This window comes from Erpetoichthys calabaricus, chromosome 5 (assembly GCF_900747795.2).
Source record: "Erpetoichthys calabaricus chromosome 5, fErpCal1.3, whole genome shotgun sequence".
Taxonomy (NCBI): Eukaryota; Metazoa; Chordata; class Cladistia; order Polypteriformes; family Polypteridae; genus Erpetoichthys; species Erpetoichthys calabaricus.
Genome location: NC_041398.2, coordinates 56,940,108 through 56,966,996, shown reverse-complemented (window position 1 = coordinate 56,966,996; position 26,889 = coordinate 56,940,108). Strand labels below are relative to the sequence as shown.

Here is a 26,889-nt window from a genome sequence, read left to right as displayed (position 1 = left end):
AAATAAGAAAATCCGCGAAGTAGAAACCATATGTTTATATGGTTATTTTTATATTGTCATGCTTGGGTCACAGATTTGCGCAGAAACACAGGAGGTTGTAGAGAGACAGGAACATTATTCAAACACTGCAAACAAACATTTGTCTCTTTTTCAAAAGTTTAAACTGTGCTCCATGACAAGACAGAGATGACAGTTCCGTCTCACAATTAAAAGAATGCAAACATATCTTCCTCTTCAAAGGAGTGTATGTGAAGCACCGCGGCACAAAGCTGTTGAAGGCGGCAGCTCACACCCCCTCCGTCAGGAGCAGGGAGAGAGAGAGAGAGAGAGAGAGACACAGAGTTTGTTCTTCAGTCAAAAATCAATACGTGCCCTTCGAGCTTTTAAGTATGCGAAGCACCGTGCAGCATGTCGCTTCAGGAAGCAGCTGCACAAAAGATAGAAACGTGAAGATAATCTTTCAGCATTTTTAGAAGAGCGTCCGTATCGTCTAGGTGTGCGAACAGCCCCCCTGCTCAATCCCCATACGTCAGGATCACAGATAGTCAGCGCAAGAGAGAGAGAAAAGTAAGCAATCTAGCTTCTCAGCCATCTGCCAATAGCGTCCCTTGTATGAAATCAACTGGGCAAACCAACTGAGGAAGCATGTACCAGAAATTAAAAGACCCATTGTCCGCAGAAATCTGCGAACCAGCAAAAAATCCGCGATATATATTTAAATATGCTTACATATAAAATCCGCGATGGAGTGAAGCCGCGAAAGGCAAAGCGCGATATAGCGAGGGATCACTGTATACCATTGTCTATGACTATGGAAGAAATTATATTCTGTTCAAATTAAGCAAACATTAATATGAGTTTAACTCAAAACTTCAACTTTCTAAGATTGGCTCTTATAGAGCCTTTTCAAAAAAACAAGTGAAACAACGTTTGGTCACTGCCAGTTTATAAGATGTCAAGCAATTGAAAATAAGAGGTGTAGCAAAAGACAGACTGCACATCCTATAAAAAGGAGTTAAGTAAAATTCACCAGCTGAAAACATAGTGAAACTTTTAATGTTACTTGTGGTCAAAGCTGTTAATGAGACCCCATTTACAATTAAGTATGGCATCTTATATTTATATACTTCTGTGATCTGGACTCAAAAATTAGTTTAACATCTTTTCTGTTTGAATAAAATAACAATTAGAAGGTACCTCAGGGCTGACCTACACCTTTTTTTAACACAGTCTCCATTTATTGAAAGCTGAACAACTATTTGCATTTGAAATGGCTCCACTCAGTTACCTTTGATCCTTATTATCATTAGTGTATTTTCTTAATGACTTGCCAGTGAGACACACACATTATGAGGTATTCTTCAGCGGTTAATGGCATGTATATGCTTTAAATCTTACCATGACCTTTGCATTGAAGACTGACATAGCTCACAAAAACATTAATATGACCAGAATGATTGTTGATGTTAGAAAATATTATGTAGGGCAAACATATTCATTTTACAACTAGTAGGAGTCTCCAAAGAAATTTTCATTAGATTCATTAATCTGGCTTCTTAAATTCTCATAGATATAGAAGAATGTTGTTGATAGTACAACAATCAACTCTGAATGGTTCTTCCATTTTAGCCATAACTGCCAAAATGGATTAAATATTTTATAAATTGTACTTGAGAACTAAAATATACAGGAAGGTAAATGACCAATATATTTAATTTATATATTTTTTGTTGAGTTTTCATCTATGAAGAGGACAGTGACATTATTTTAGTTACAGGGAATATCAAAGAAATTCAAAAAATGTACTGAGAATGTGGAGAGCAAATGGCTGATAAGACTTAAAATGCTACAAGAAAATAAAATAAACTATCTGTTTTGGAAAGATTTATCTTGACCTTCGTAGTTAAAGTTTTAATGTGTAAAGTGAAGAAATATATGTAAGCAATTTTAAAATACAAACTACAGTGATCCCTCGCTATATCGCGCTTCGCCTTTCGCGGCTTCACTCCATCGCGGATTTTATATGTAAGCATATTTAAATATATATCGCGGATTTTTCGCTGCTTCGCGGGTTTCTGCGGACAATGGGTCTTTTAATTTCTGGTACATGCTTCCTCAGTTGCTTTGCCCAGTTGATTTCATACAAGGGACGCTATTGGCAGATGGCTGAGAAGCTATCCAGCTTACTTTTTCTCTCTCTCTCTCTCTTGCGCTGACGTAGGGGGGTGTGAGCAGGGGGGCTGTGTGCAGCTGCTTCCTGAAGGACAGGCTGCACGGAGCTTCGCATACTTAAAAGCTCAAAGGGCACGTATTGATTTTTTTTATCTGTCTCTCTCTCTCTATCTCTCTCTCTCTCTCTCTCTCTCTCTCTCTCTCTCTCTTCCTGCTCCTGACAGAGGGGGTGTGAGCTGCCGCCTTCAACAGCTTTGTACCGGCGGTGCTTCGCATACTTAAAAGCCAAAAAGCCCTATTGATTTTTTTTTTGACTGCTTGCTTTGCACTCCTTTGAAAAGGAAGATATGTTTGCATTCTTTTAATTGTGAGACAGAACTGTCATCTCTGTCTTGTCATGGAGCACAGTTTAAACTTTTGAAAAAGAGACAAATGTTTGTTTGCAGTGTTTGAATAACGTTCCTGCCTCTCTACAACCTCCTGTGTTTCTGCGCAAATCTGTGACCCAAGCATGACATTCTAAAAATAACCATATAAACATATGGTTTCTACTTCGCGGATTTTCCTATTTCGCGGGTGGCTCTGGAATGCAACCCCCGCGATGGAGGAGGGATTACTGTAGTAGATTAACTATAGCACCTGTTATAATGGGCAGTCAACAGAAGTTTAAATAGGAGAGTTTGCAATTCTCTAATTTGGTGGAGTTCATGAGGAAACAACAAACATATCTGACTAAAGTAGAATGCACACTGCTATAAACCATTTCATAAGGTACTTCTTGAGAAGTTAATCGTAACAGGTAATAATTTAGGACAAATTGAACACATGGTGTGGACAACAAAAGACATATATACTGTAAGTATCTTTTTCTGTTCTGCATGTGCTACCAAGCTACTAAGGATGATTCAAAATGCATTGGTATATATAGTTGTCAGCCAGCTGAGATGGGCGCATGTCACTACTCCTTTCAGGTCACTCACTGGCTCCATGTTGCAGCACACAAAAAGATTGTTCTTGATGTTTGCCCACAGAGTACTCAGTGGCTCAACACCGATGTATATGAAGACATTCATGAGGTCCAATGCTTCTTCTCACCCACTCAAGTCTGCCACTAAACAGCGTCTAATGATGTGTGGCATCAATTCTCAATCCAAAATCTCTTCCACATTAATCCTTTTCATGTGTAGCTCCTAGCTGGCGTAACAAGCTGACACATCCACCCAAACTGCTGACTCCATCTATGTGTTTAAAAAGTATCGTTGTGAATATCTGTCTAATTAATAATGGGTTCAGTAGGATGCAACTAAGGAAAGAGTAACCAGTTTTGCATTCTGTTTGGTTTAGCACTCTTCATTTGTGATGATCAGTTTTGTACCTTTGCCCTGTAACACTTGTTACCAAATAGTCCCCCAGACTAATGTTACTTGATTATGTTGACCTGTTTGTAAGTCACTTTGGATAAAAGTGTCTGCCAAGCAAATAAATGAAGGTCAGTGCTGGGGATTCTGATATTTTGAATCTGCATAAGTAATTCTGACAAAAAATTAATCTTTAAGTTAAAAATGCAGATGATATAGTAGTTGGATTAACTGTTAATTGGGAGCCAACAAATCATACAAGGGTGGCCTGGGTAAAATTGACAGATGGAAAATACATGGCTAATAAAACTGAATGCAGAGTATATCGTCGTGTGTATATAGTACAAATAAAATTGTTACTCTCCAAAGAACAGTTGACTGAAGTACAAAATAAAATAAATATGCATACCAAGCAAATATACAGTATATAGTATATACCAAAATATTTTTGTTCTGAGCAGAGGTCAGTTCAGTGCCAGTAATATTCTATGCCTTTTACTTTCCAAAGTCTACAGTATGACCAGCTCCTTGCTTTTTCTGACATTAGGGGATGAGATTATTGTCCTGCCACCTTTGAGTCCGGAGGTAGACCTCTTCTCTCTTATCTATCTTATCGTTCTTGGTAATCAGTCATCAGCAAATTTGAAATGAAATACACGATGGAATGCATGCAAAATATTTTTAAAAAGCTAATAGGTTGTTGGATTTCATAACAATCATGTTGCATTGGTCTCATTTTTAAGAAAGAAAAATAATTAGAAGGGTCCAGGGAAGAGCAATTGGACTGAGCTGAGAAGTATATGGTATGAGATATTGAGAAGGATTGAGGCAGATGAATCTTTTTCGATTAAGAAAATTAAAATTAATTTGTAACATGATACTAAGCTTGCTACTTTAAAATAAGTTTTTTAGCAAGAATATAAATGGAAGATAATTAAGAAGATACTGTATTTCACACAAATGTCATAAAAATATTTTTTGTCACACAGGGAAGACACAGGTACTTGGATCAAGTTACCAAAAATAATGGTTGAAAATAGCAATTTGGTGGAAATGAAATGATAAGCTGTGTTGGTATATATTGTCTTCTTATTATTGCTGACCGCCACACTAAGAATTACTTACATTCACATTCCACTTAGTAATCTCAAAGAAGATGTTACTTCCAGAAATGAAATACAAGAAGCTTAAACCCTGTCTTCTTTGAAATGAGCAGTGCCATGCTGGAGATCAATTTAAAATGCACAATGTCATCAAGCTATTTGAATGATGACCTAATATGGAGGTTATGACAGTAATGCATCAAAGCTTGAGAAGTAGGGTCCGATTCGAGCATTGGCTCAAAGATCAAACGGATTCCAATTTCACGGCACTAGCAAGTTTTATGTTGGTTGCAGAAGGGGATAAAATAATTTGAAAGGGGAAAACAATGTGACTCAGGTGCCGCCGCGAGCTGCAGCCTTTCCAGCAGTTGTGAATTTCCCCTTGGGATTAATAAAGTATCTATCTATCTATCTATCTATCTATCTATCTATCTATCTATCTATCTATCTATCTATCTATCTATCTATCTATCTATCTATCTATCTATCTATCTATCTATCTATCTATCTATCTATCTATCTATCTATCTATCTATCTGTCTATCTAACCTTACAGCTTTAAATTTATTTGAGAGCTCATAAAAGTTAATCAATGTGTGCTTAAATTAGATTAAAGGAAATGTTATATAGAAATGTTACCAAAGATCTGACAGTGAACTAGAGGTTGTAAGGAAATACATGAAGTTATAAATTTATTTATTGAAGCACTAGCATAGATAGAAAGGTAAAAAGACCTTTAATGTGTTAAAATAGTTTACATAGTTCAGTAGTTATGGTTTAATTAACAGATTATTTGTCGTTTCTGTTTCCCTTTAAACTAACATGTATATTTACCTTCTGCAAATATTGCATTTGAAAGACTATGACACATTTCCACCAGCATGAAAATGAAGTTTTTTGTAACAAATAAGAATGCAAACTTCTGAGCTGACACATGTGTTTAATCCAGTGATAATAACTTTTGGTGTTATTACCCTGAACTGATACCCTCCAGTGTATTAGTGTAATAAAGGAAGTCTTATTAAATAAACCAACTTGTTAATAATCTTAATGAAACAGCTGGAGGAAAGCAGACATGTTATCGACATAAAACTTGGAAGTAATTCACAGCAAAAAGGCTCTTTGAGCACTTGAGTGTTTTATTGAAACTTTTTTTTTTCCGGAGTAAAGAACAGCATTTACAGTTTAAATGTAGCATTATACATAAAAAAGCCGTTCATACCCATTTTAAAAGTAAAATGTACATTGTAACTGCTGATACGTTGTAGGATGGATAATATCTTGTGCCAAAGGACTTACGAAAAGAAAATGGTCAAAATGACATTTGTGATTTCCAAATCAATAACTGTGTCTTGCTTTTATTGTACAAAGCAGACGGTAATTAGGAGGTAATAAGTGCAGCTTTTTCCTGTGCATCTTGAAAATGTACTGTCTGAGGGGATATCATCTTTTAATGCTCATCATTTTGATTACCATTTTTAAATCTGGATATTCACTTATCTTCATATCTTTAGACTCTACTTACAGACCATTTAATAGCAGTCATAAATTGTTTTGCAGAATGTTTCACTTAATGAAATAAAAAAAAAATCATTATATTACAAAATAATGTGTGTGAAAAAGTAAGTACCCTATGCAAAGTTTGTCTTTTCTTACAATTTTGGATTTGATACTGGAAATCTAATTATTAAAAATAATTGCAAATAACATTTTGTTCTCATTTGTAATATTTAAATCCAAAGAGGTTCAATTCCCTTGTCTTTAAAAGTTTAAGACACCTCTGCCTTTATCACTGCATCAAATGCCTAAAATTAGAATCAGGTGTATCCCTTCGGGTGTAATTGTTTAGAAAATCATTAGAGAGTAACTTGGGGGGTCCTGTCTTAGATAAACATCACAAAGCTGTGGTGTTGTTTGGTTTTAGAACTTAACGTATGTAGTTACATCATACAAACATCAAAAGAGCTATCAGTGGCCCTTTGAAAAAATATTGTCAGAGAAAATGTTTTAAAGCTTTTTCCAAACAATTTGCAGGCAATCATTTCACTGTCCAAAGGGTCAGCTTCAAAATGGAAAAAAAAATTTCAAATCACTGGCAATCTATCCAGGCCATGTTTTCCCACCGAATTCCACACAAGACCTTACTCTAAAATGCTAAAGGAAGTTTCAAATGACCCCATGATAACATCAAGGGATTTATAAGTCATTTCTTGCGCAGAAGTCAACCATATAATAGAGAGTGCACATTTTTTGACTTGCTTGCGAGATACACAACTGAGGTTTACCAGACACCAACTATGTTAACAACAGGACTATTAGAACAATGTCCCCTAAATGGTTGAGGCAATGGTAGAGTGGTTTGTCCACAATGCCATATGTAACATTGGGTGACGATTAAAAAATGCCCTACATCAAAAAGGACCTCCTAACAGCTATAAAGCAAGGAGATGGAAGCATTAAGTATTGGGTGGCCTTTTTGCCTCAGGAACTGGCCATGTTCTCTTCACAGAGTCAACCATGTACCACATTGTAACAGAAAACACTTAAAGAGAAAGCGAGGCAATCTGTCTGAAGCTGAAACTGAACCATAAGTGGGCCTTGCTATAAGAAAATGGACTAAAAAAATCATGCATATCCGCAAATGAAAAGCTCTAAAGGACGAAATGCAGGGCTATAGAATGGCCAAGTGAAAGACCAGATACTGTATGTACCTCACAGAAATCCTGGGGGCAGTACATGTAACAAAGCTCTCAAACATCAGATAGATGAATACATAAACATTTCTCCCAAGATGATGTGCAAAACTGTCACAAGAAACACCTACAAGAAGTTATTTGTTAATTTAGATCACCTTAACTAATTAGTATTGTTGAAATGAAGATTGTACAGCCATACATGAAAATATAGTGAAGAATACATAAATGTTCGTGTGGTGTATTTACATTTTCATAGCAGTATTTTAGACAGATGCAGAGAGCTATATCTAATGCTTAATACTCTTAAAATGAGGTGTCATAGTACTGCATTGGACAGAGTCTGCTGCTTAGCAGCCAAACTGATCAGTTATAGAGATCATTTTTAACTCTGATTTGATTACAGGGAAACTTACATTGTTCAGGAAGGATCAAATGCAGTGCAAGAATTTGTCCTATGCAGAACAGCACTTAATTGTAGTGCAGAGACTTACACACACACCTACTGTCTTGCCAACAAAATTAGCAGTCTCACAAAACCTTCAGCAAGGGTTGCTGTACCCCAATGTAATGAAAGATATCAACGGGTTAACTACTCTTGCAACAGATGCAGGGTTAGATAATGAGGGGACCAGTAGGTATAGGCTGATACTCCCACAAACCGGCTCACTCACTCACTCCCATTGAGTGCAAGCATCTAAGTATGGCATGTGCCTTTAAGAGAAGGTTGGAGTCTAGAATAACAGAACCACAAAGAATAGCCCCAGGAACTACCAAGGCTTATTCTTGACACCAGACAGCCTACTCCAGAAGTACATCCTGGCTTCTGTTTAAAAGACCCTTCTAACCACTAGTATGATGAAATTGAAGTTGATTGTATGATGGACAGAGGTTCAAATACTCAGAGGAAGAGAGAAACCAGAGGAAGAATAAAGAATTGGTGTGAGTAGAGGAAGGAGGCAGATAAGTGAGCTAGGCATCTTAAACAGTGGCCAGAGTTGAGATCCTATTTTAGAAAGGCCCAACAGGACATAGTTGTTTTATGTTTTTTTTTTTGTATTATTCATGTATGATGTCTCTTAAAATCATACACTTTCTGTTACCTCATATCCTTTTTTCAATATATTCATTTTTATTTTGGCCTACGTTATTAATTTTTTGACCAGTGTTTGCTCTGTGTATATACACACTCACACATATACTGTATATAATTTTCATATCTTCAATTTTTTTCTTATAAATTTATTCTATGCTAGATCTTGTTGTAGCTTACAAAAAAACTTAATTCTGTTGGGAAATAAAAGAACAACATTACTATGATCCTGTTACATTTATATATTGCAAATATTTACACCAAATATGCTCTCATATCTTTTCTTCTTTGAGGAAAAATGTGTTTAATGATGAAGGTCCCTGTAAAATCAAAATGTCCACAAACTGTAAATACATTTTAAATCTGTTTATGAGCAGACTTTCAAACACACAAGTATTTAAGTGCATTAGGAGGCAAATTGAATTATTCAGTGTTTAGTCCAAATATTTAATTTATTGATCAACGTTAATAAGCAGGTGTAGAAAATATAATTTGTGGCAGTAACTAATTTGGCATCGAGAAGAGAATTTTGTCTACCAACGATCCTTAGCTACCTCAAACCAATATGAACATTTAAATTGGATATGGCCAATTAACTTTCTATAAGAAAATTCCTGATGGTTATTAACAGTTGAAGCAGTTCAGCTGTCAAAGTGTTTGATTACTAAAACCTGCACCACTTCATGCTTGTTTTGCCTTGGTAGAGTTTTATATTACTGTACTTTCCCCTTTTGCATTCTTTATTATGTGGCCTTTGTCAAAATGCCTCAAATCCAATAGACTTACCACTGTTTATAAGGTATTGTACTTTATTGTACTGCTCCCCACCTTCCCATCTATATCTATAATGTCATGCAATTACATAGAGTAAAAGATAAGCAGGAGTTAAGTTACAACTTAAATAATGTATTTTTGATAATATTCACTAAATAATAACAATAAGCACAGTATATGTGAATACTGGCAACCATACAACCTGATAAATGCTAGCTGTGCAGTTTCAGGGCACATAGACTTGTAGACACTTAAATGTCTCTAGTTATGCCATCATTTCTAGTCAGCTTTCTTCAGAACAGCCCACATGCCTGTCTCAATATGGCTGCCAAGTTGCACTTTCTGCTTGTGTTCTTCTCTTCATAGCCATGGTGTGAGAGAGAGAGGGAGAGGTAAAGCGGCGAAATTTATAGATTCGCAGTCCAAATCCTTACACCAATAGGGCATTTTGGTACAGAATGGCCTCTGATTAATAGCCAATCCCAAACAGCCATACTTCAGATGAATGGGTGCACACACTGCCTTTTCATAGCTGCCCCCAAGACCATTTGTTGAGCTGAAGCTTCCCAGCTATGTAGTTTATTGCCATCCTGTGGGGGTTGGTTGAGAGTATGTCCTGCAGGAAATCACTTGCCAAACTGGTTTGAGGCACCTCCCCTAAACTTGCAATAAATTCTACATCCTGTGTCAGTCCTAAAGACTGGGCATTGTTAGACATGAAAGCATTGCTGTTGTCATCAGTTAAATAAAACATGCTGTAACACTATTGCATTTGCTTTGTTTTAGTTCAAAATAAAGACATACAAAATATTTTTATATACAACATTTCATACCAAAACAACACTGCATATGGTTTTCCATCTTCACCAGCTGTCCATAAGCTTCTTACTGTCCACTTCAACTGATATTTTATTTCATTTTATTTTTATTTGCAGGTGGCTGTCTGCATCCCCCTTCCATATGTTTGCTATTATCCAGGCAGCATTCTCCCCAAATTTGTGTCACTGTCTCTGCTTGCTGGCTGGGGGCCATTTCACCCAGTGACAAAGCTTCAGATGCTTGAGGGTGCTGGACTCTGTGGGGTGATTCCAGGCCAGGCTCCTCCTGTGTCTCACCAGGATCAGACCCAGTGGACTGCACTGTAGGCTTCTGCACCAAGCACTTCATCTTGGTCTGATGTAGTGTATTTTAAGACTGCATAGGTTCATGCAGGTCTTGCCACAGATGCATCTAATAATCGTATTTCCATTTGTGTTCATCATCATCCTTAGTTGTTATCTTGTATGGTTTTTATTGTCCTGCCCTCTCGTGCTTTCCTGGGTGTATGTGCTTGAATGTTGTTCCATCTCTTGTTGTGGGTTCTTCCTCTCGATAGACGCAGTTCAGGCTGCTAACCCTCCCTGCCCCTGTTTACCATCTTTCTGAGCTTTCAACTGCTTTTCCAGGAGTCACCAAACTGTTCTTGGTTGTCAACTAAATTGTTCCTGGTGTAACCAGACTAAACAGGTGAAATATACATCCTATGGATGCTCTGGGACACCTCATCAGTGATATTTCCTGGGTTCATAGGGAGTTTCGTCTCATATCATACACCCTTCGCCCAGGTGACCCAGCTGAGGTTGATCAAGCCTTGACTTGCGTCCCTGCAGAATTAAGCCATGGCTCACCCTTCATAATATAATATAACGGCAGTGAAGCAATATTTCTGTACATTAAATCTCAAAACACAAATAGTTTAAACTAATTTAAACTAATCCAAAGGTATATACAGTATGTCAAAGTTATCATTAAACATCCTACAGTTTTTGAATAATGATACAGTATCGCTGGTCTACAAAAAAATATTTTTTGTTTGCTTCTGGGAACTTTTCATGAAATCTGAATTAAGATAGCACGTCAGGTTTTTGAGATGCACATCATTGACATTCTGATACGTTTGAATATCAATATAATATATCAACACGATATGTGGAGTTTGGACTATGTCCAAACAAAATTGTTTTGATGTGTTTATTCTGAAAACAAACCAGAAGATGATACCAGGGACATGTTAACACATATTTATGTCAATTTACCTCAATATAAAAGTGAGGTCAGCGTGCTCCAAAATGTTGGAGGCACTCACTTTTGCGCTTGTACTGCACATCCGTCTCTCTTTGCAAGAATCAAGAGTAGTCACCCATCATGCTCAGAGTGAATTTTTCCCGATATCAGTTTTCCATCACCTTTATATTTTTATGAAATTTTCCCCCATACTCATCTCTGACATCGCTTAGATTTGGTGGAAAAAAGTCAAGATGAGAATGTGATAAATGTAATAAATGCATCTTCAGTGACATTCTGGCTCCTGTAAGCTAATATACTTTAAGCATATTCTGCATAAGCTCAGTATAACTCTGTGCTCTGTGACTTTCAAGAAAATTCTGGACAACCTGCACGAATGAGGGTGCTGATTTAGTTGGCTTCAGTTTCCCTTTGAACTCATCGTCAAGCATCAGTTCACCGATTTCTGGGCCAACAAAAAAAACCTTCCTTAATTTTGGCTTCACTTTTCTCGAGACCAAACTTATTTCTTAAATGCTGAAACACATCGCCTTTACTGTCCAGTCACCCTAGTTGTCCAAGACCTGGAACATCATAACTAAAAAATGGGACGTGCTGGATGAAAACAGTTTTCAGATTTGGAGTCAACAAGTGAAATTTGTTAAAGTACAGGTGACAGAATCCCAGTAGCAAAATGCTTGTTGACCAATAATATTATAAGGTTGGAAAAGGCATAATTATGGCATGAAAACCCACCACTAACTTACAATTGATCCCTTAGCAGAGACAGATAACTCATAGTGTCACCTTCCCCTAACAGCAAATGTACACACTGAAAATGGCATGGATGTGCACTTAGGATGCAGGGACATACAAGCAGCGTTTCCCACCACTCAGCATAATGGACAACTGCTGGTCTGGTGGCTTTCCTGTGATTTGGCTCCTGGTTACATTCAGTGAGACATGCACACAAAAGCAAAAAATTTTAAAAACAATGCATGTATAGTATTATACTCTGTTTCAGCTGTAGTGACAGCTGTATCAACACTAGTTTGTTTCATTCCAGAATAAAAACAGAAGTTGCTAGATTAAAAATTACCTGAAATTCAATTGTAAAGAAACATCTGGGGGGTTTCACATTTGCAGAATTGCCCTGAGTCGATGTAATCTGAGGTCTGCATGTATTACATTTTGTTTGAAGATTTGAACACCTTGAAAACATTGCAGTAGAAGGGGGCAAATACATTTTTAACGCACTGTGTTAGGGTTTAGAAACATAACAGCCTGGGCTGATGTTTTATCCTAGGCTAATTCCAGACTTGCCAACCCAGTGTTGCCAGAGTATGCTGTAGTGTCTCATAATTCTTTACTGAACTAAATTTTAAAACTGCATAAATAAGGGGATGGATGGATCAAATTTTAATTCTGTCCATTGTATTCAGTATTTTAAACAATTTGGATCTGATAATTTATTTGTTTTGCTTGGTGACTCAAATGTTGTTTACTATGAGGATTTATTTTCAGTATTTTTGTAATTGTAGTGGAATTTCTCATTCACAGAACATTGAACTTTCACATACCATGAACTATATGCAGTACTGACTGATACAGTATATTACATTTTGGTCAATTATACTTCAGAACTCTCATATTCACTTACATATTTCAAATGGGCCCTTCTAAGTAGGGACCTGTCAAGGCTCAGCACGAATCTTCTTGTTTTGATCTGGTTGTTCCAGATTATGTACAGTGCATTTTATTAGATTCTGTATTTTGCATTTCATATAAAACTTTTTGTAACGATGTGCATATGGATTTAAGCTGGACTCTCACCTCATATTTATTCCCTGTGAAGACTGACACTTACAATTTTATTGGACATGGAATGCATACTACATCAATAGAATTTGTAAGGAGATTGGTAGCTATGGAAAAGCCATCCAATTTGAAGCATAATGCCTCTACAATTAATTCAGCTGTTTCTCTGCAATAAAGCCTGTTTGCAATAAAAGTGCCAAAATTGTGCATAAAGCAAAAGCATGCTATCTGCTTGTTCAAATAACCAGGCCACCAGGGCATGCATCTGGCCGGAATGCTAATGGCTTAGTGTGTTTTGGCTTTCTTTAAAAGAGAATCCCATCACTCCCTAATTATAGTTCAAACTTGAGAAACAAAAAAAAAAAATCATTTATTTTAATATTGTCGGCTTGTATCTGCTGGAGGTTTATTACAAAAGCTTTCTTTACAGTTGCTTATATTTGCCGTTGTATTTGTTTTTGTGTAACATTTCTGAAGTGGCACATTAATTCTACCTGAATGATGTAAATATTAAGCACTTGCTAAAACTGGGGAGGGCCAAAGAAAGGCTAGAAGGACGTCCTGAATTGTTCTCTCATGGCCTGCTCCATTACACACACACAGTAGGCAGCTAGAGAAACCTGCTGTGGTTCCTGCACTTTGGAGAATGTGGAAGGGAAAAAAGCCACAATATTTAATTTAACAAAAAGGTCTCCATTAGCATTAATGCCAATCTAGACTTTTTACAGCGTAAGTAGCAGTACATCTTGCTACTTAGCTTATCTTCAGTCTAGCTTGCTTCGGTACCATATGGCTTTTGAATGGAGTTTTGAAACAGTCCACATGCCTGGCTCAATATGGCCGCCAAGATAGAGTTGTCTTCATCTTGGTCTTCCGTTCATGACCAGTTGGTGAGAGAAAGAGCGGGGTAAAGGTGCATTGACCAATTCTTTAAACAAAATGCAATCCAATGGGCTGTCATAGTACAGAATGGCCTCCAATTCAAAAACAATCATAAATGTCCATACTTTAGACCAATAGAATTAATTCTCCAGTCACTTTCTGACATGTTACCAATCAAAGTAATCAGGTAGAATTCATCCCCCAGTTGCTTTATTTAGTGAGTTTGTAGCCTTCCTGCGCTGATTGCCTTATAGGCTCTAAGTCCAAACACAATCTGTCACCCTTGCCTGACTAACTAAATAGAATAGTTGGTCTGATGCTCTGTCCCCCTCACCATAAATTCTTCATCCTGAGTCAGGCCTGACAACTGGGAGGTTAGGTAAACATCAAAGAACCGTTGTTCTCATCAATTAAGTGAAACATGCCTCTTGATTCACTATCTAATATATTACATTTGCTTTCTCTAGCTTACAAATAAAGACATACAAAATATTTACCAAGTTATATACTAGAAATCAGTCCACCACAAGATGGAATGGAGGGAGTGGAAGGAGTCCGTCACTTCGAACGACAGTGTACCCATCAACAAGAGCAGAAGACAGTGGCAAAACATCTCCTTAGATGCCAACCTACTGTGCCTAGGAGGCAATTCCCCTGCCCATCGTGCCCCCAGGTCTGCCTTTCCGAATTGGGCTACTCTTCCACCAGTGTAGACACAGGAGGGGCAGAGACAGAGATGGACAAAAGGATAGGCAGCATCATCTTTAGATCGACAGACAGCCATGCCACTAAAGCTGAAAAGCAGCACCACCATTGATGATTTTTGCTTCTCTTCTGCTCTAGTCCTAAACTCCTTCCTTTTATCTCAATGTGGCCCTAGTAGCTAAGGCACTGGTTTGTGAACTACACAACTGCTGGTTCAAACCCTGCCATCAATTTTGTGCCATCCAGAGCAATTCAAATAGCCTGCCAAGGCACATGATCAAAAATGCCTGAAAAGTATAGGTGCTTTAGATCTGGTGTGATGGAATTCAGTTCACGATAGAAAGGCACTATAAAATAAATAGACTTTGTCAAGTCACACATATCCTCAGCATCTTAATAAGTTGGAATGCTTGGACTGTGTTGATCAGGCACCCTCATGTTGAATAATAAAACCCAGGTAGACTCGAACTTGGGGTGCCAAGTAAACATCATGGGTCCAAGTTGGCATCTACAAAATCACACCTCTTTAGATACAACTCCTTCTGCTTTCAGAAATTTCTAGGAAGACCTTTTCTTGCATAAATATATATAATTAGGAAGTGAGTTAACCCCAAGAAAACCAAAATAAATTGGTAAGGTCAGAGTCTCCTTGCGTATTTGCATGCTTTTAATCAATTAATTGTTAGCACTGATTCAGAATGACAGTCTTTGTTGGATTTTTGACATGCTGAGAATGAGACAGTAACCCTGCAAGCTAGGTGTATATTTCCCATTTGAACTGAAGTTACAATAAATCCTCTCTCGCTTTATCAGAAACCTTTCAAAGGAGTCTTCCCATGAGCTTTTAATATGCATTTCAGATCGCATTTTCAGTCCATGGAAAACATGCTTATCTCCAAAACATAATGCATTTTCTATTAAGCCAGCAGTTCTCCAGCATTGTAAGTGCTAGTCAAAATATTTTTTTTTCTTATAAGAGTAAGATAACATATAAGTAAAGGAATAAATAATTTGCGCTATTAGATGAAAAGATGCAAATTGGCATTCACATTCATATCTCATTTTTCCTTTATTGTCTCAGTAACAAAAGATCCATTCATATCTTGAAGGTATATCAATATTAATTTCATGAAAATATATTTTCTTCTGTAAATTAACGAAAATAAAACAGCCAAATAAAAGCTTATATTCCTTTGTTGTACTTTGAGTGGATAGCGAAGACTACTTTTTACTTAAATAGAAATATTAAGGAATAATTTACTTTGGTGCTTTGATGTCGTTCAGTGAATTTCCATTTGCATTAACTGAGGTCCGGAGGTTGCCTTGGAGAAAACATTTTCTTCACAGTTTATTGTAAAACATTTAATGAAATGGCACTTGTGTAGGTTTTAAATATTCAACCACTCAATAAGGTTTTCAGTTTTCACCTGGACTGGAGTGCTTTGAGAGCTGACTTTTAAAAAGTGTTTACAAATACCAGCCAAACTGGCAGCCTCACTTTAACAATCTAAAAACAGTGAATATGAAATATATGTTAAAGTAAAGTGGAATGGCTCAGTGGTTAGTGCTGCCACCAAAATTCTGGGTTCAAATGTCAAAGACAGACATGCCAAACACACATATGTTATCTTAATTGTTGGCCTATGAGATTGTGCGTGCATGAAGGTGCCCTTCAATGGACCGGCATCCCATCAAGAGTAAGTGCCTTACTTGCTCCTTTTGCCTTGTGCAATTTGGCAGGTTTGAGACTCCTATATTGTGGTTTGCTACACCATTTATGTGCTTCAGGGTACACTGGGGCACTAGAGTGATTTCTGAGTTTAACATCATGTAGGCAGATTGCGAATCAAATCAAATAATTATTGTGATAGGCTGTAGATTTTTGTTTACCGATGATAAAGCTGTTAAGCGTGTATTTCTGCATTTATTATAGGGTCTTTTTAACTTGTAAATGTGTAAAGAAAGATCTTCTGGAATCCAACACTACCACTCTAATTCAGAAGGGTGAGTCACCCTCAATTGGCCCCTTTTCAGATGCTTACTTTGTAGTCGCCTTTCCCTTGTAATGGGCAATTGGCCCATGTGGGTTCACTTAGGCCCTAATCACCATAAGCTAAAAGTGATCATGGTCAGCTGATAGGGTCCATTTAAAAAATGTGTTTAAAAGGTCTACACGTATCCCTTACTCTTATACCTTAGGATCTTTACAAGGCTTTCAAAAAACTTTCAAACAGCAAGACACTTAACGTGAAGAGCAAGATAAAATTTAACTGTTCAAAGACTTCTTTTGCAGTAGTTTCAGCCTGAAATATCTAAATTCATAAATTCATGGCGATGGCAGGAAAGCAAAGCTTGTTGTCTGAAATAGGATGCACAGTAAGTTTTAATTTGATGGTTAAATTTATTTCCTAAATGATTAAATGTATATATTGGATAAATTCTGGACTGCCATTTCTTGTAGCCAGTGTTACATACACTTTACTAGCTATTTGTAAGTTTCCTTTCATGGTTTAAAAACAAGTAGTGTATTTGACTAATAAACTAAATTGTGTTAGTGAGGGATTTGCCATGAGATTACTCTGTGATCATAACATCACCATACATGTATACCTCCTAGGACTCTGTACCCATCTCAGGTCTATCGTGTTTGTACTATAGTCTACACCAGAATTGTCTTGGGCAGCTTTACCAATACAACTGTTTGCACTTAACCCTTTAACTTTATAAGCTTTATTGTTTATATTATTTAAACTGTGTTATACTTTGCTTATTTAATTCTGTTCATATTGTGCATAATGTATACAGTACATTGTCCATGCTGTATACAGTATGTCATATAGGAGTATATATTATATTAATATTTTAATAATAAATAGAGCTTTTCTTGCTGCTCAAAGCACTTTTTGTAGATGGTAGGGAGCCATTTCAACCGCCATCAATATGTATCACCTACCTGGATGATGCAGCCATTATTGCACCAGTACGCTCAGCACACATTAGCTAATTGGTGGTGAAGGGCTGAGAGAAATGGCCAGTTAGAGACAGGGGATAAGTTGGGGGCCAAAATGGACAAGTCCATGATGGGCAATTTAGCTAGGACATTGGGATACACTATACTCTTTTTGAAAGATACCCAGGGATCTTTTATAACCACAGAGAGTCAGGACCTCTGTTTCACCTCTCATCCAAAAGACAACGCCATATTTACAGCACAGCGTCCCCTTTACTGCATGAAGCCACGGAAGCTGTTGTCTTTTTCTTGAACCTTTTGTGAAAGTGTTTACTTGATCTTTGGATTTCAGGCTTCACACATTATGTAGTTTATGCCTACATTTTGTCATTTACTACTAAAATATGAAAAACGTTTCTGTTTTAAAAATATGTTTACACAGATTACTGTAGAAACGGAACACACATGAAATGCATGTGTTCCAAATAACAATCTATTATTTCCACTCTAAGACTCCATTTCACTCCCAGATAATCAATCAAGGCATGAGCTGGGAGAAGTTCTTGCATGTTCTAATTCGGTAGGGGGATGGAATAGCTGGCTGCTTGCAGCTTGTCTTTATCTGCACATTTAGTGGACAAAAGACGCTGGCGGAGAGGTGCGAACGGATTTAAGGTAGGCCGGATCTACGAGTTTTTTCGTAGACTTTGGTAATTCTAGTGTTAACCCAAAATATACATCTTTGGATTATGGAAGGAAAGTTCAAGTATCTAATAAACCCACGGAGATGTGATGGAGAATGTTTCAATGCCACACACACAATAACCAGGTGCCAAATGTGAACCCAGAACAATGGATTTGTGAAGCTGCAGATCTTACCACTACACAGCCTTACTACCTGCACTGCAGACAGCTAAGTGAATAAAAAGATATGATGTGAAATAATAGTTTCAAACCCATCTTAATTCAAATGAGTAAACCTATTCCTTCATCTCCCCCTCCAGTTCAATTTCAATTTCCCTTATTAGTGATGAGCAACTATACCTAAAATACAAAGCCTTCGTAAGACATATTTAAATTCCATTGTTTAAGATCCTAATAGGACATACACATGTGCATTCGATTTAAAGTACATTAATCCTAAAGCGGAAAAAGACCTTTCATTTTCTTAATTCATAGAGGAAAAACCTTTGGGGGGTCATAGTCCTTACAGTTAGAATCTAGCTGACCCCTGCCAACTGACCACTCAACTGCTACAGTACACTTTTTGTTTTCAATGAGGATATTTGTTTTCAGAGCACGTTCATCAAATGACATTTGAAAACTATGGTTCAGTTCAGATAAATATGCAAACATCCATCTGCCCTGCATGACCACATCCACTGTATGCACAGTGCCTCACATTTGACCACAATCAGCAGATGGACTATAATGCCTTGCTAAGTTAAAAAGTGGCAGGTTGCTGTTTATTTCTTTCCCACTAATTATTAACATTTTTTTTGTCTGTTTAAAGGCAAGTGGGTATCACTGGCACAATACAAGAAAATTCATTTGGTCAAAAAAAAAAAAAAAGATTCAGTTGAATATCATCTGCAAAGGAGTGAAAGTGAATATTAAGTTTTAAAATGACATCTCCCAGCAGTAGAGTTTACAGTGAAAAGAGTAATAGTGTCAGCAATGAGCCCTGAGGGATGCCATATTTAGCTGTATGCCAGAACGACAGAGTACTTTCATGACACTTCTGTACACAGTAAAATCAATTTTTTAAATATGAACTAAAAGCAATGTATGTGCAGCACCTGAGTACGCAACACCTCTTGCGTAATTGAATAGTGTGGTCAGTGGTGTTAAATTCTGAGTTTAAATCCAACAAAATAATAATTGTGCAGTATTTCTTTCATCAGAAGACATCAGCGTGTCATGCACAACATGAGCTAAAGCTGTTTCTGCTCTGTGAATCTGTGATCAGTGCAGAATGTACTGTATGCAAACTCTCTTTTTAAGCTCTTCAGAAAGAAAATTTATGTTTGAAATGTATCTAGAATTATTAAGTATATTTGAGTCTGGGTGTAATTTTTTTTAAGAATGGTCTGACAGAGAACACCTTTTGTTCATTAGGATTTAATATTTAGGTCTGTTTTTACATTTACAAAATCAGAGCCTTTTACCAATATACTCATACGATAGGTAAACATTATTAGTACTGAAAGTTGTAAATAATCATACATTTATTCTGCACCTTGTAATCTTTTGAACCATACTATGTTTATAATACATTAAGTATTTCCAATGTGCTTGGTTTCAAAACAAATTTGCATGCAAATTTCTATTTGGTATATGGCATCTAAATATGGTAAATTGTGATTTAAATTAATTTCCATTTTTTATAAGAGTATAACACACAGCACATGTAATCATTGGTTGTAGTACAATTATGTGATTCTCAGAAATCCATATAAACTCCATGTGGTCCATAGCACATAGTCAAAACCTATCCTCAGTGGCCTGTAGGACATGTCACTAGAAAACTGTGCACTTCATCAACACAGTGGATGTCTTCATATGCATACTGTTCATATCAATCATTTATCAATTTTCTGAACCCATTTACCCTAAAAACATTAAGAATGAATCAGTCAGACAGTATTGTTATTCATTGTGGCCTGCAGGGGGCATACCAGCTCCCCAAACCCAACACAGACAGACGTGAGCACAAGCTCCAGCACGACACAGGCTTTTATATTACTCTTCCCAGTCGTTTCCCACATGCAGTTCACAGTACACAAGCTTTATAATAACAATAAAACACACAGCACTTTGCCTTCTTCTCTTTTCTGTGTCTCTGTCTTTCTGCTTCCACTCCTCCTCCAGCAAGCTTTGTCCCTCTTCCACCACTCTGGCTCCCAGAACAGTGGCAGGCAGCTCTTTTTAAGTAATCTACCGAAGTACTTCCAGTGTCCTGAAGCCTTCGGCTCCCCAGTCCCTGTAGCACCCCATTGGCAGCACTCACGACACCCAACAGGGCTGAGTCACAGAACTCTAATTCTCATGATGCCCTGTGCGAAACTGTGGCACTGCTGCAACCCATACCATCTAGTGCTCCGGGGGAGACGATGCCTCTCACTCCCAGTCTTTCCATCTCAAGGATGTCCCGGCCGGGGTAAGGCTACCAAATGTCGCTTATGTAATTTATTGAGCCTTAAGGCAATTAACAATCTTTCAACTCAAGAAAAAATAAGATTGCCTTTACAGGAGTATATAAGGTGTCTGAAGGAACAGCGCGCATCCTGGCCAAGTCAGGCGTCAGAATAGCACACAAACCCACGAACAATTTGCGCAAGGTCCTCTTTCATTCTAAAAACAAGAAATCGACAGCAGAAACACGAAACGCAGTTTCTAACATTCCATGCAGTTCTTGCTCAGCGGTATACATAGGACAAACTTCAAAAAGAATCGCAACACGTATACAGGAACATCGCAACGCCGTCAGAAGAAATGACTCACTTTCATTAATCTATATGCATACTAAATCAACAGGACATACATTTAACTGGAACAATGTACAAGTAAAATTGAAGGCCAGTACTAAAAGTGCCAGAAAGTTGGCCGAATTTTGGCTGTCAAATGAGAACGCCATCAACAGACACTTGGACATAAATCCAGCATATGTAAACTTAAGAAGAACATGTTCACAATACACACTGACTTAGCCACCCCACACCTCCTCCATGTATTTTTTTTGCTATTTATTGCCTTTCATTCTTGTAAGTGTAAGACCTCTGGCAGGGGTGGAAAGCTCTAGAATAAAAACTACTTTATGATACATGATTCATTTTTCTCCCTTTGTGGATCTCCAGCTGCAAATATGCAAACCGTATCACAGACCTTCCCTTCCATATATATATATATATATATATATATATATATATATATATATATATATATATATAAAAGTGCTATTCAATAAAACTTTTTAAATGCTACCACCAGCATTTCAATGCACAGTTGTAGACAGATCTAGCTAATTACTTGCCTATTTGCTTACACCAGATTTACTTTTACACAAAATATGACTTTATTGACTGATTTACAATCCATTGTCATATTTCATGTTTTCTACATTTTTCTCAGTTTCTTTGTAGAGGTGATTTATATTTTTTTCTCTAAAATCCAGTCTATGTAATTTTCAAATTATTTGATTGACAGGTTGTATACTGTAAATGCCCATGTTAGCAGAGTAAAATCCAATGTGTTTTACCATTGATTTATCAAAAAATGTTACATAAATCTGATTATAGTTACTGGAGTTTCAAGTAAAGCCTATTTCCAATTTTTATGATTTTCAAATTTAACTGCTACTCTCAGCATCTCATTCTATTGGATCGTCATACATTCACACAGCTCATTAACTGGCGGAACTAGCTTGCTGAAGCATTTTTTATTCTCACAGTAAGAATCTGCATCTGAATGAGAAGAGTCTGTCAGAGGCTTGTGCTTTATGTATTTCTTTATCTGGATATGGTATATAATACCCTGACCTCAATCATATACCATTGAAGACTCATTAAATCAAAGCTGAGCACAGAAATTTGTTCCAAGGATTAATCAGCACACCAAGATGTAAGAGCCAATGCTGACACCACATCCCTGTCTTTCAAGATACTACATTTGCTTTAGAAGCAGCTCACATTCATTCAACATTTAATGCAGACTAGTCATTTCTGTTTAGTTAATGCATAATGTTTCTATTTCGATTCATTTGATGTCTGTCTTTTTGCTTCCTAACTACACAATTCCTCAACAGAATTAAGGCCAAGATTCTTGTCTTACCAGCTGTAAGTGGAACATGAAAATATATTTAATGATCTCTAGAGGGACTATACATATAATCAAAGACACACATACTAGCTATGTTAGAAGGCATGCCTGAAAATTTTTATCAGACAATAGGCCACTGTTATAGTGTTGTTAGTCAGTTGAGTGTATCAGAAGTAGCATGTAACTAAGTACTTTTCTGTATACAACATTTGTATGTTTACATACAAAGAGCTAATATAATTGGCAGACAGTGTGTCGTAGTGGTTATGACATTAGACCAGGGACCTGAGGTTGTGGGTTCAAAACCTGCTAATGACAAATGACACTGTGACTATGACCATGTCATTTTACCTGCCCGTGCTCCAATTGTAAAAACAAAATAAGTGTAACCAGTTGTATCTTAAATGTTGTAAGTTTTCTTGGTCAAATAATAGTAATAATAATGTTATTAGGTAACTGGAGCTGCTTAGTCTTGAACACGCTATATACAGTTTTGCTGTACTGCTTTTCCTAGTAACCTGGCTTTTTTGTCAGTTGCATGTGGTCCCCATTTAAAGTCCATAAATGCAATTGTATATGTAAAGAATTTGAGAGTGTGAGGTGTTTGGGTAATCACCATTCAATATAAGCAGATGTGCATGTAAATGTAAACGTCAGTCAAGGGGTGTTTCTAGGATCTGTAGCAGTTATATTTACATTTACTAATTTGAATGACGCCTTTATCCAAGGTGACTTAATAGATTTATAATACAATTGGTTAAAATTTCTTTTTGTGGTCTTTCAATTGTGAGCACAGGCGGGTGAATTGACTTACACAGGGTCACACAGTGTCAGTAGCAGGATCTGAACCCACAACCTCAGGGTTTGAAGTCCAAAGCCTTAGCCATTATACCACACTGCCTTCCCTATTAGAGTTTGTGCAGCCTCTGTGATTGTCCCCTGTGATCGTACATGTTTATGAAATCTAATAGTCCCTTTGGGCTTTCGCACACATTCAGTAAATGTTATAACATTGTTTGGGGCTATAATGCATATTATGGACAAAAAGATCAGGGGCTTACTGCTATTGATCATGTACATAATCAAGAAAAAGAACAGATCTGTGGTTTAACACTAGAATCCCCGAAGCCTACGAAAAAACTTGTAATCCTAGGCCACCTTAAATTTCTTCACACCACTCCATCAGCGTCTTTTATTTTGCAAATGTGTTGATCAGCGCAAGCAGCCTGCTATCCCATCCCCCCACCGACTGGGCTGAGTCCGTCGGAAAATTCTCAGAGCTCAAGTGTGTTTATCTGGGTGTGAGGTGCCAAGAGTTGTATAGGGTAAATAATATACCCTTATTTGGAACAAATGCATTTCATCGTGTTTTCCGTGTCTACAATGATCTGGGTAAATTTAGGATGACGGGAAATGTATGGTCCCAAAAAAAGAAGTCTGACTGCATCCTTGGTACCATTGCTCGCATACTGAAGTGTCAGCATCGTACCCTAATCCATTTTCTTTTTTTCGGTTAAATTCCTGAATAAAAGCGCACTTGTTTTGTTATACGTGTACCTTTTGTGAAAGTGTTTATTTGATATTTGGACTTCACCTTCACACATTGTGCACTTCATGTCAAAAGTTAGTCATTAGTACTATAACATGAAAAAAGTTTCTGTTTTAGGTATGTGTTCAACATTTCTTGCCTCGCATTTCCTGTCATCCTACATTTACCCAGATCTTTGTAGACACGGAACACACATGAAATGCATGTGTTCCAAATACTGATATATTATTTACCCTATACAACTCCAGACACCTCACACCCAGATAAACAAGACTTAAGGTGGGAAAACTTTTTGTCCAACTTGAGCTGCGGTGGTGGGGGATGGGAGAGCCTTCTGCTTGCTGCTTGTGCAGATTGACACATTTGCAAAACAAAAGACGCTAATGGAGAGGTGCGAAGGAATTTAAGTTTTTTCGTAGGCTTCAGGGATTCTAGTGTTAAACTTCTGCAGCTCCTACCCACCTCTCAACACCACTCTGTCATTGCTAACAGGTCTTAGATCTGAGTACGCTTCTGCCTCTGTTTCCCTCTCCATCTCTTTTTGGTTCTAGCAAAGCAGCATACTTATGCTCAAAGCCACAGCACCTGTCACTAGCACTCGATGTTTAGAGTGCACTTGCCAACCACTGAGCGTTGCATCTTTCTTGAGGTTCCCTGAACTTTGTTATTCCATTTCACTTCTGACTGTACTTGATAAACACATGATTGCGTCTTTTTTCCTTACCAGGACACATCCCTTTCTTCAGTTATCCATCTGCACTAATGGTTAGTGGTGCTCCTTGACCCACCAATTACTTATGCTGCATCCTTCATTTGCATAAAGTTACCCCTAAACACAGCATAATATTAACAAATATCACCAGAAAAGTTTCTTGACAAATAAAAAAACTTAGGTCGGCTTATTTTTATTTCTGTATTGTCAACAAATATCTTTCAAATCCATCAAAACATTTTTGAGATTTTTTGGGTATTTAGCCTTTCTGTTGTGGGAGGTTACCTTTGAATATTGATATATCAACATGTCCTTTCTTAATGAGTACCTAGCGCCCTACACGTACTGTACAATCCTGCCAAATTTGAGGTTTTTAGCTAATCCAGAAATAATGTTTTTATTGATGAGTAAGTGAGTCTGTCAGTGAATAAATCAGGTAAATTTAAAATTAATTCTCTCTTTTCTGTTTTGACCCTTACAGCTGGACAGTGCGACATCCCTTATCCAAGCTGCAAAGAATCTGATGAATGCTGTGGTACTCACAGTAAAAGCTTCCTATGTGGCTTCCACAAAATACCAAAAGGTCTATGGAACTGCAGCTGTGAACTCACCTGTTGTGTCATGGAGGATGAAAGCCCCTGAAAAGAAACCCCTCGTCAAAAGAGAGAAGCCAGAAGAGTGCCAAACCAGAGTCAGGAGGGGCTCCCAGAAAAAGCACATTTCTCCTGTTCAGGCTCTAAGCGAGTTCAAGGCCATGGACACATTTTAAATGATTACTCTCTACTATGAAGAATAAAGGCAAAAACGTATATTTCTGTTGGAGCACATGCCTGCTAACTTATATATCTGACATGACAAAACTTACAGCCACTATACAGTGTGCACATATTCAAGTAAAGAAACTGTTTAGAGCTAATGTTGAAAAGATAATTGCATTTCACTCCAGTTGAGATAAAGCTGCAACAGCCACATCTTTAAGTGAAGCCAAAGTCACTTAGGAATGCCATTGGCCGAATGGCAATTTTGTTAGAAGAAAAAGTGATAGTGAATTATTACAATTAAAATCCTGCAGATTATAGGTTGGCAGGTATGCTGGCATAGAACTGGACCTGTAATGTTATTGAGGTAATAGGGCTTTATTTACTGTGAACATTATTATTCTTATTATTGTTACCATTATTATTATTGCCATTACTCTCCTTATCATTACTATCTTTGGCTGACTGTGTGGACAATGGTTTGACCGAAATAATGATCCAATGTGAATTGCTTAAGTCAGCTGTAGCAAACTAGAAATGTAGTTAGAAATCAGGGGATGCTGAAAGGCTTACAGAATGCTTTCTTAACCTCTTAGTAATTTTTGGTTTTAATGTCTAACTGTAGTGCTAAAATAACTATACTCTTTTGTTAAGAATTGCCAATTAACAATGTAGTCTTTACCTGTACCATTGCTGCATACAGTACGGTGTGGCACTGATGCACAATATAGTGACTTATATTGCCTTTTACAATCCTTTCTGTTACTATTCTAAGACTAGATATTACAGCCTGGTAGGTTAATGTGTAGAACTCAATGATTCAAATTTAGAGTGCGATGAAAAGAATTGATGTGTGGATTTGCTTGGATCATAAGTATCTAACATGCCTTTGTATCTACAATTCACAAATAAACCCTTTAACTTGATTGCAAACTTCATTCTGAACTTATTCATTTTAATAATCTAAAAAGAGGGAGACTTTATGAGGAAGAGGGGAAGTTTGAATAATAATAATAATTCATTACATTTATATAGCGCTTTTCTCAGTACTCAAAGTGCTATCCACGCAGGGAGGAACTGGGAAACGAACCCACAATCTTCCACAGTCTCCTCACTGCAAAGCAGCAGCACTACCACTGCACCACCTGTAAGGACAATATTGAAGGTATTATGCAAGAATATCAAAAAGAGGGAAGGCCAAAAGACCTCACTGTAGGAAATCTGTAGCACTGAGAAAGTATTGTACTGACTGTTGTAGTCTCTAATTTATTTAAGCAACTTTCATCAATAGTTATTTTAAATAGCAGCTTCCTCTACTGAAACTGACAAATTTCTCTTGGTCCTTGGTTCACTTCATCAGCTGTATACCAAGGCTCTCAGGACTCCAGCAAGTACAGTATATGGGAAGTTTATTTAGTTTAACCTGTAATCACAGATGTGTTAGCAATTTCTTGTTCAGAC

The 26,889-nt window shown here is 37.2% G+C and overlaps 1 protein-coding gene across 2 annotated transcripts in view; it reads left to right on the top strand.

The window, feature by feature from the left end:
• ctnna2 (catenin (cadherin-associated protein), alpha 2) overlaps positions 1–26,361 on the top strand; it is a 1,866,011-nt gene extending 1,839,650 nt beyond the window's left edge. For both annotated transcript variants that reach the window (XM_051928041.1, XM_028801549.2), the window contains exon 18: positions 25,152–26,361. In XM_051928041.1, the coding sequence (XP_051784001.1) occupies positions 25,152–25,439 (288 nt within the window). In that variant the 3' untranslated portion in view covers positions 25,440–26,361. The remainder of the gene's footprint in view (positions 1–25,151) is intronic.
• The last annotated feature ends 528 nt before the right edge of the window (positions 26,362–26,889 follow it).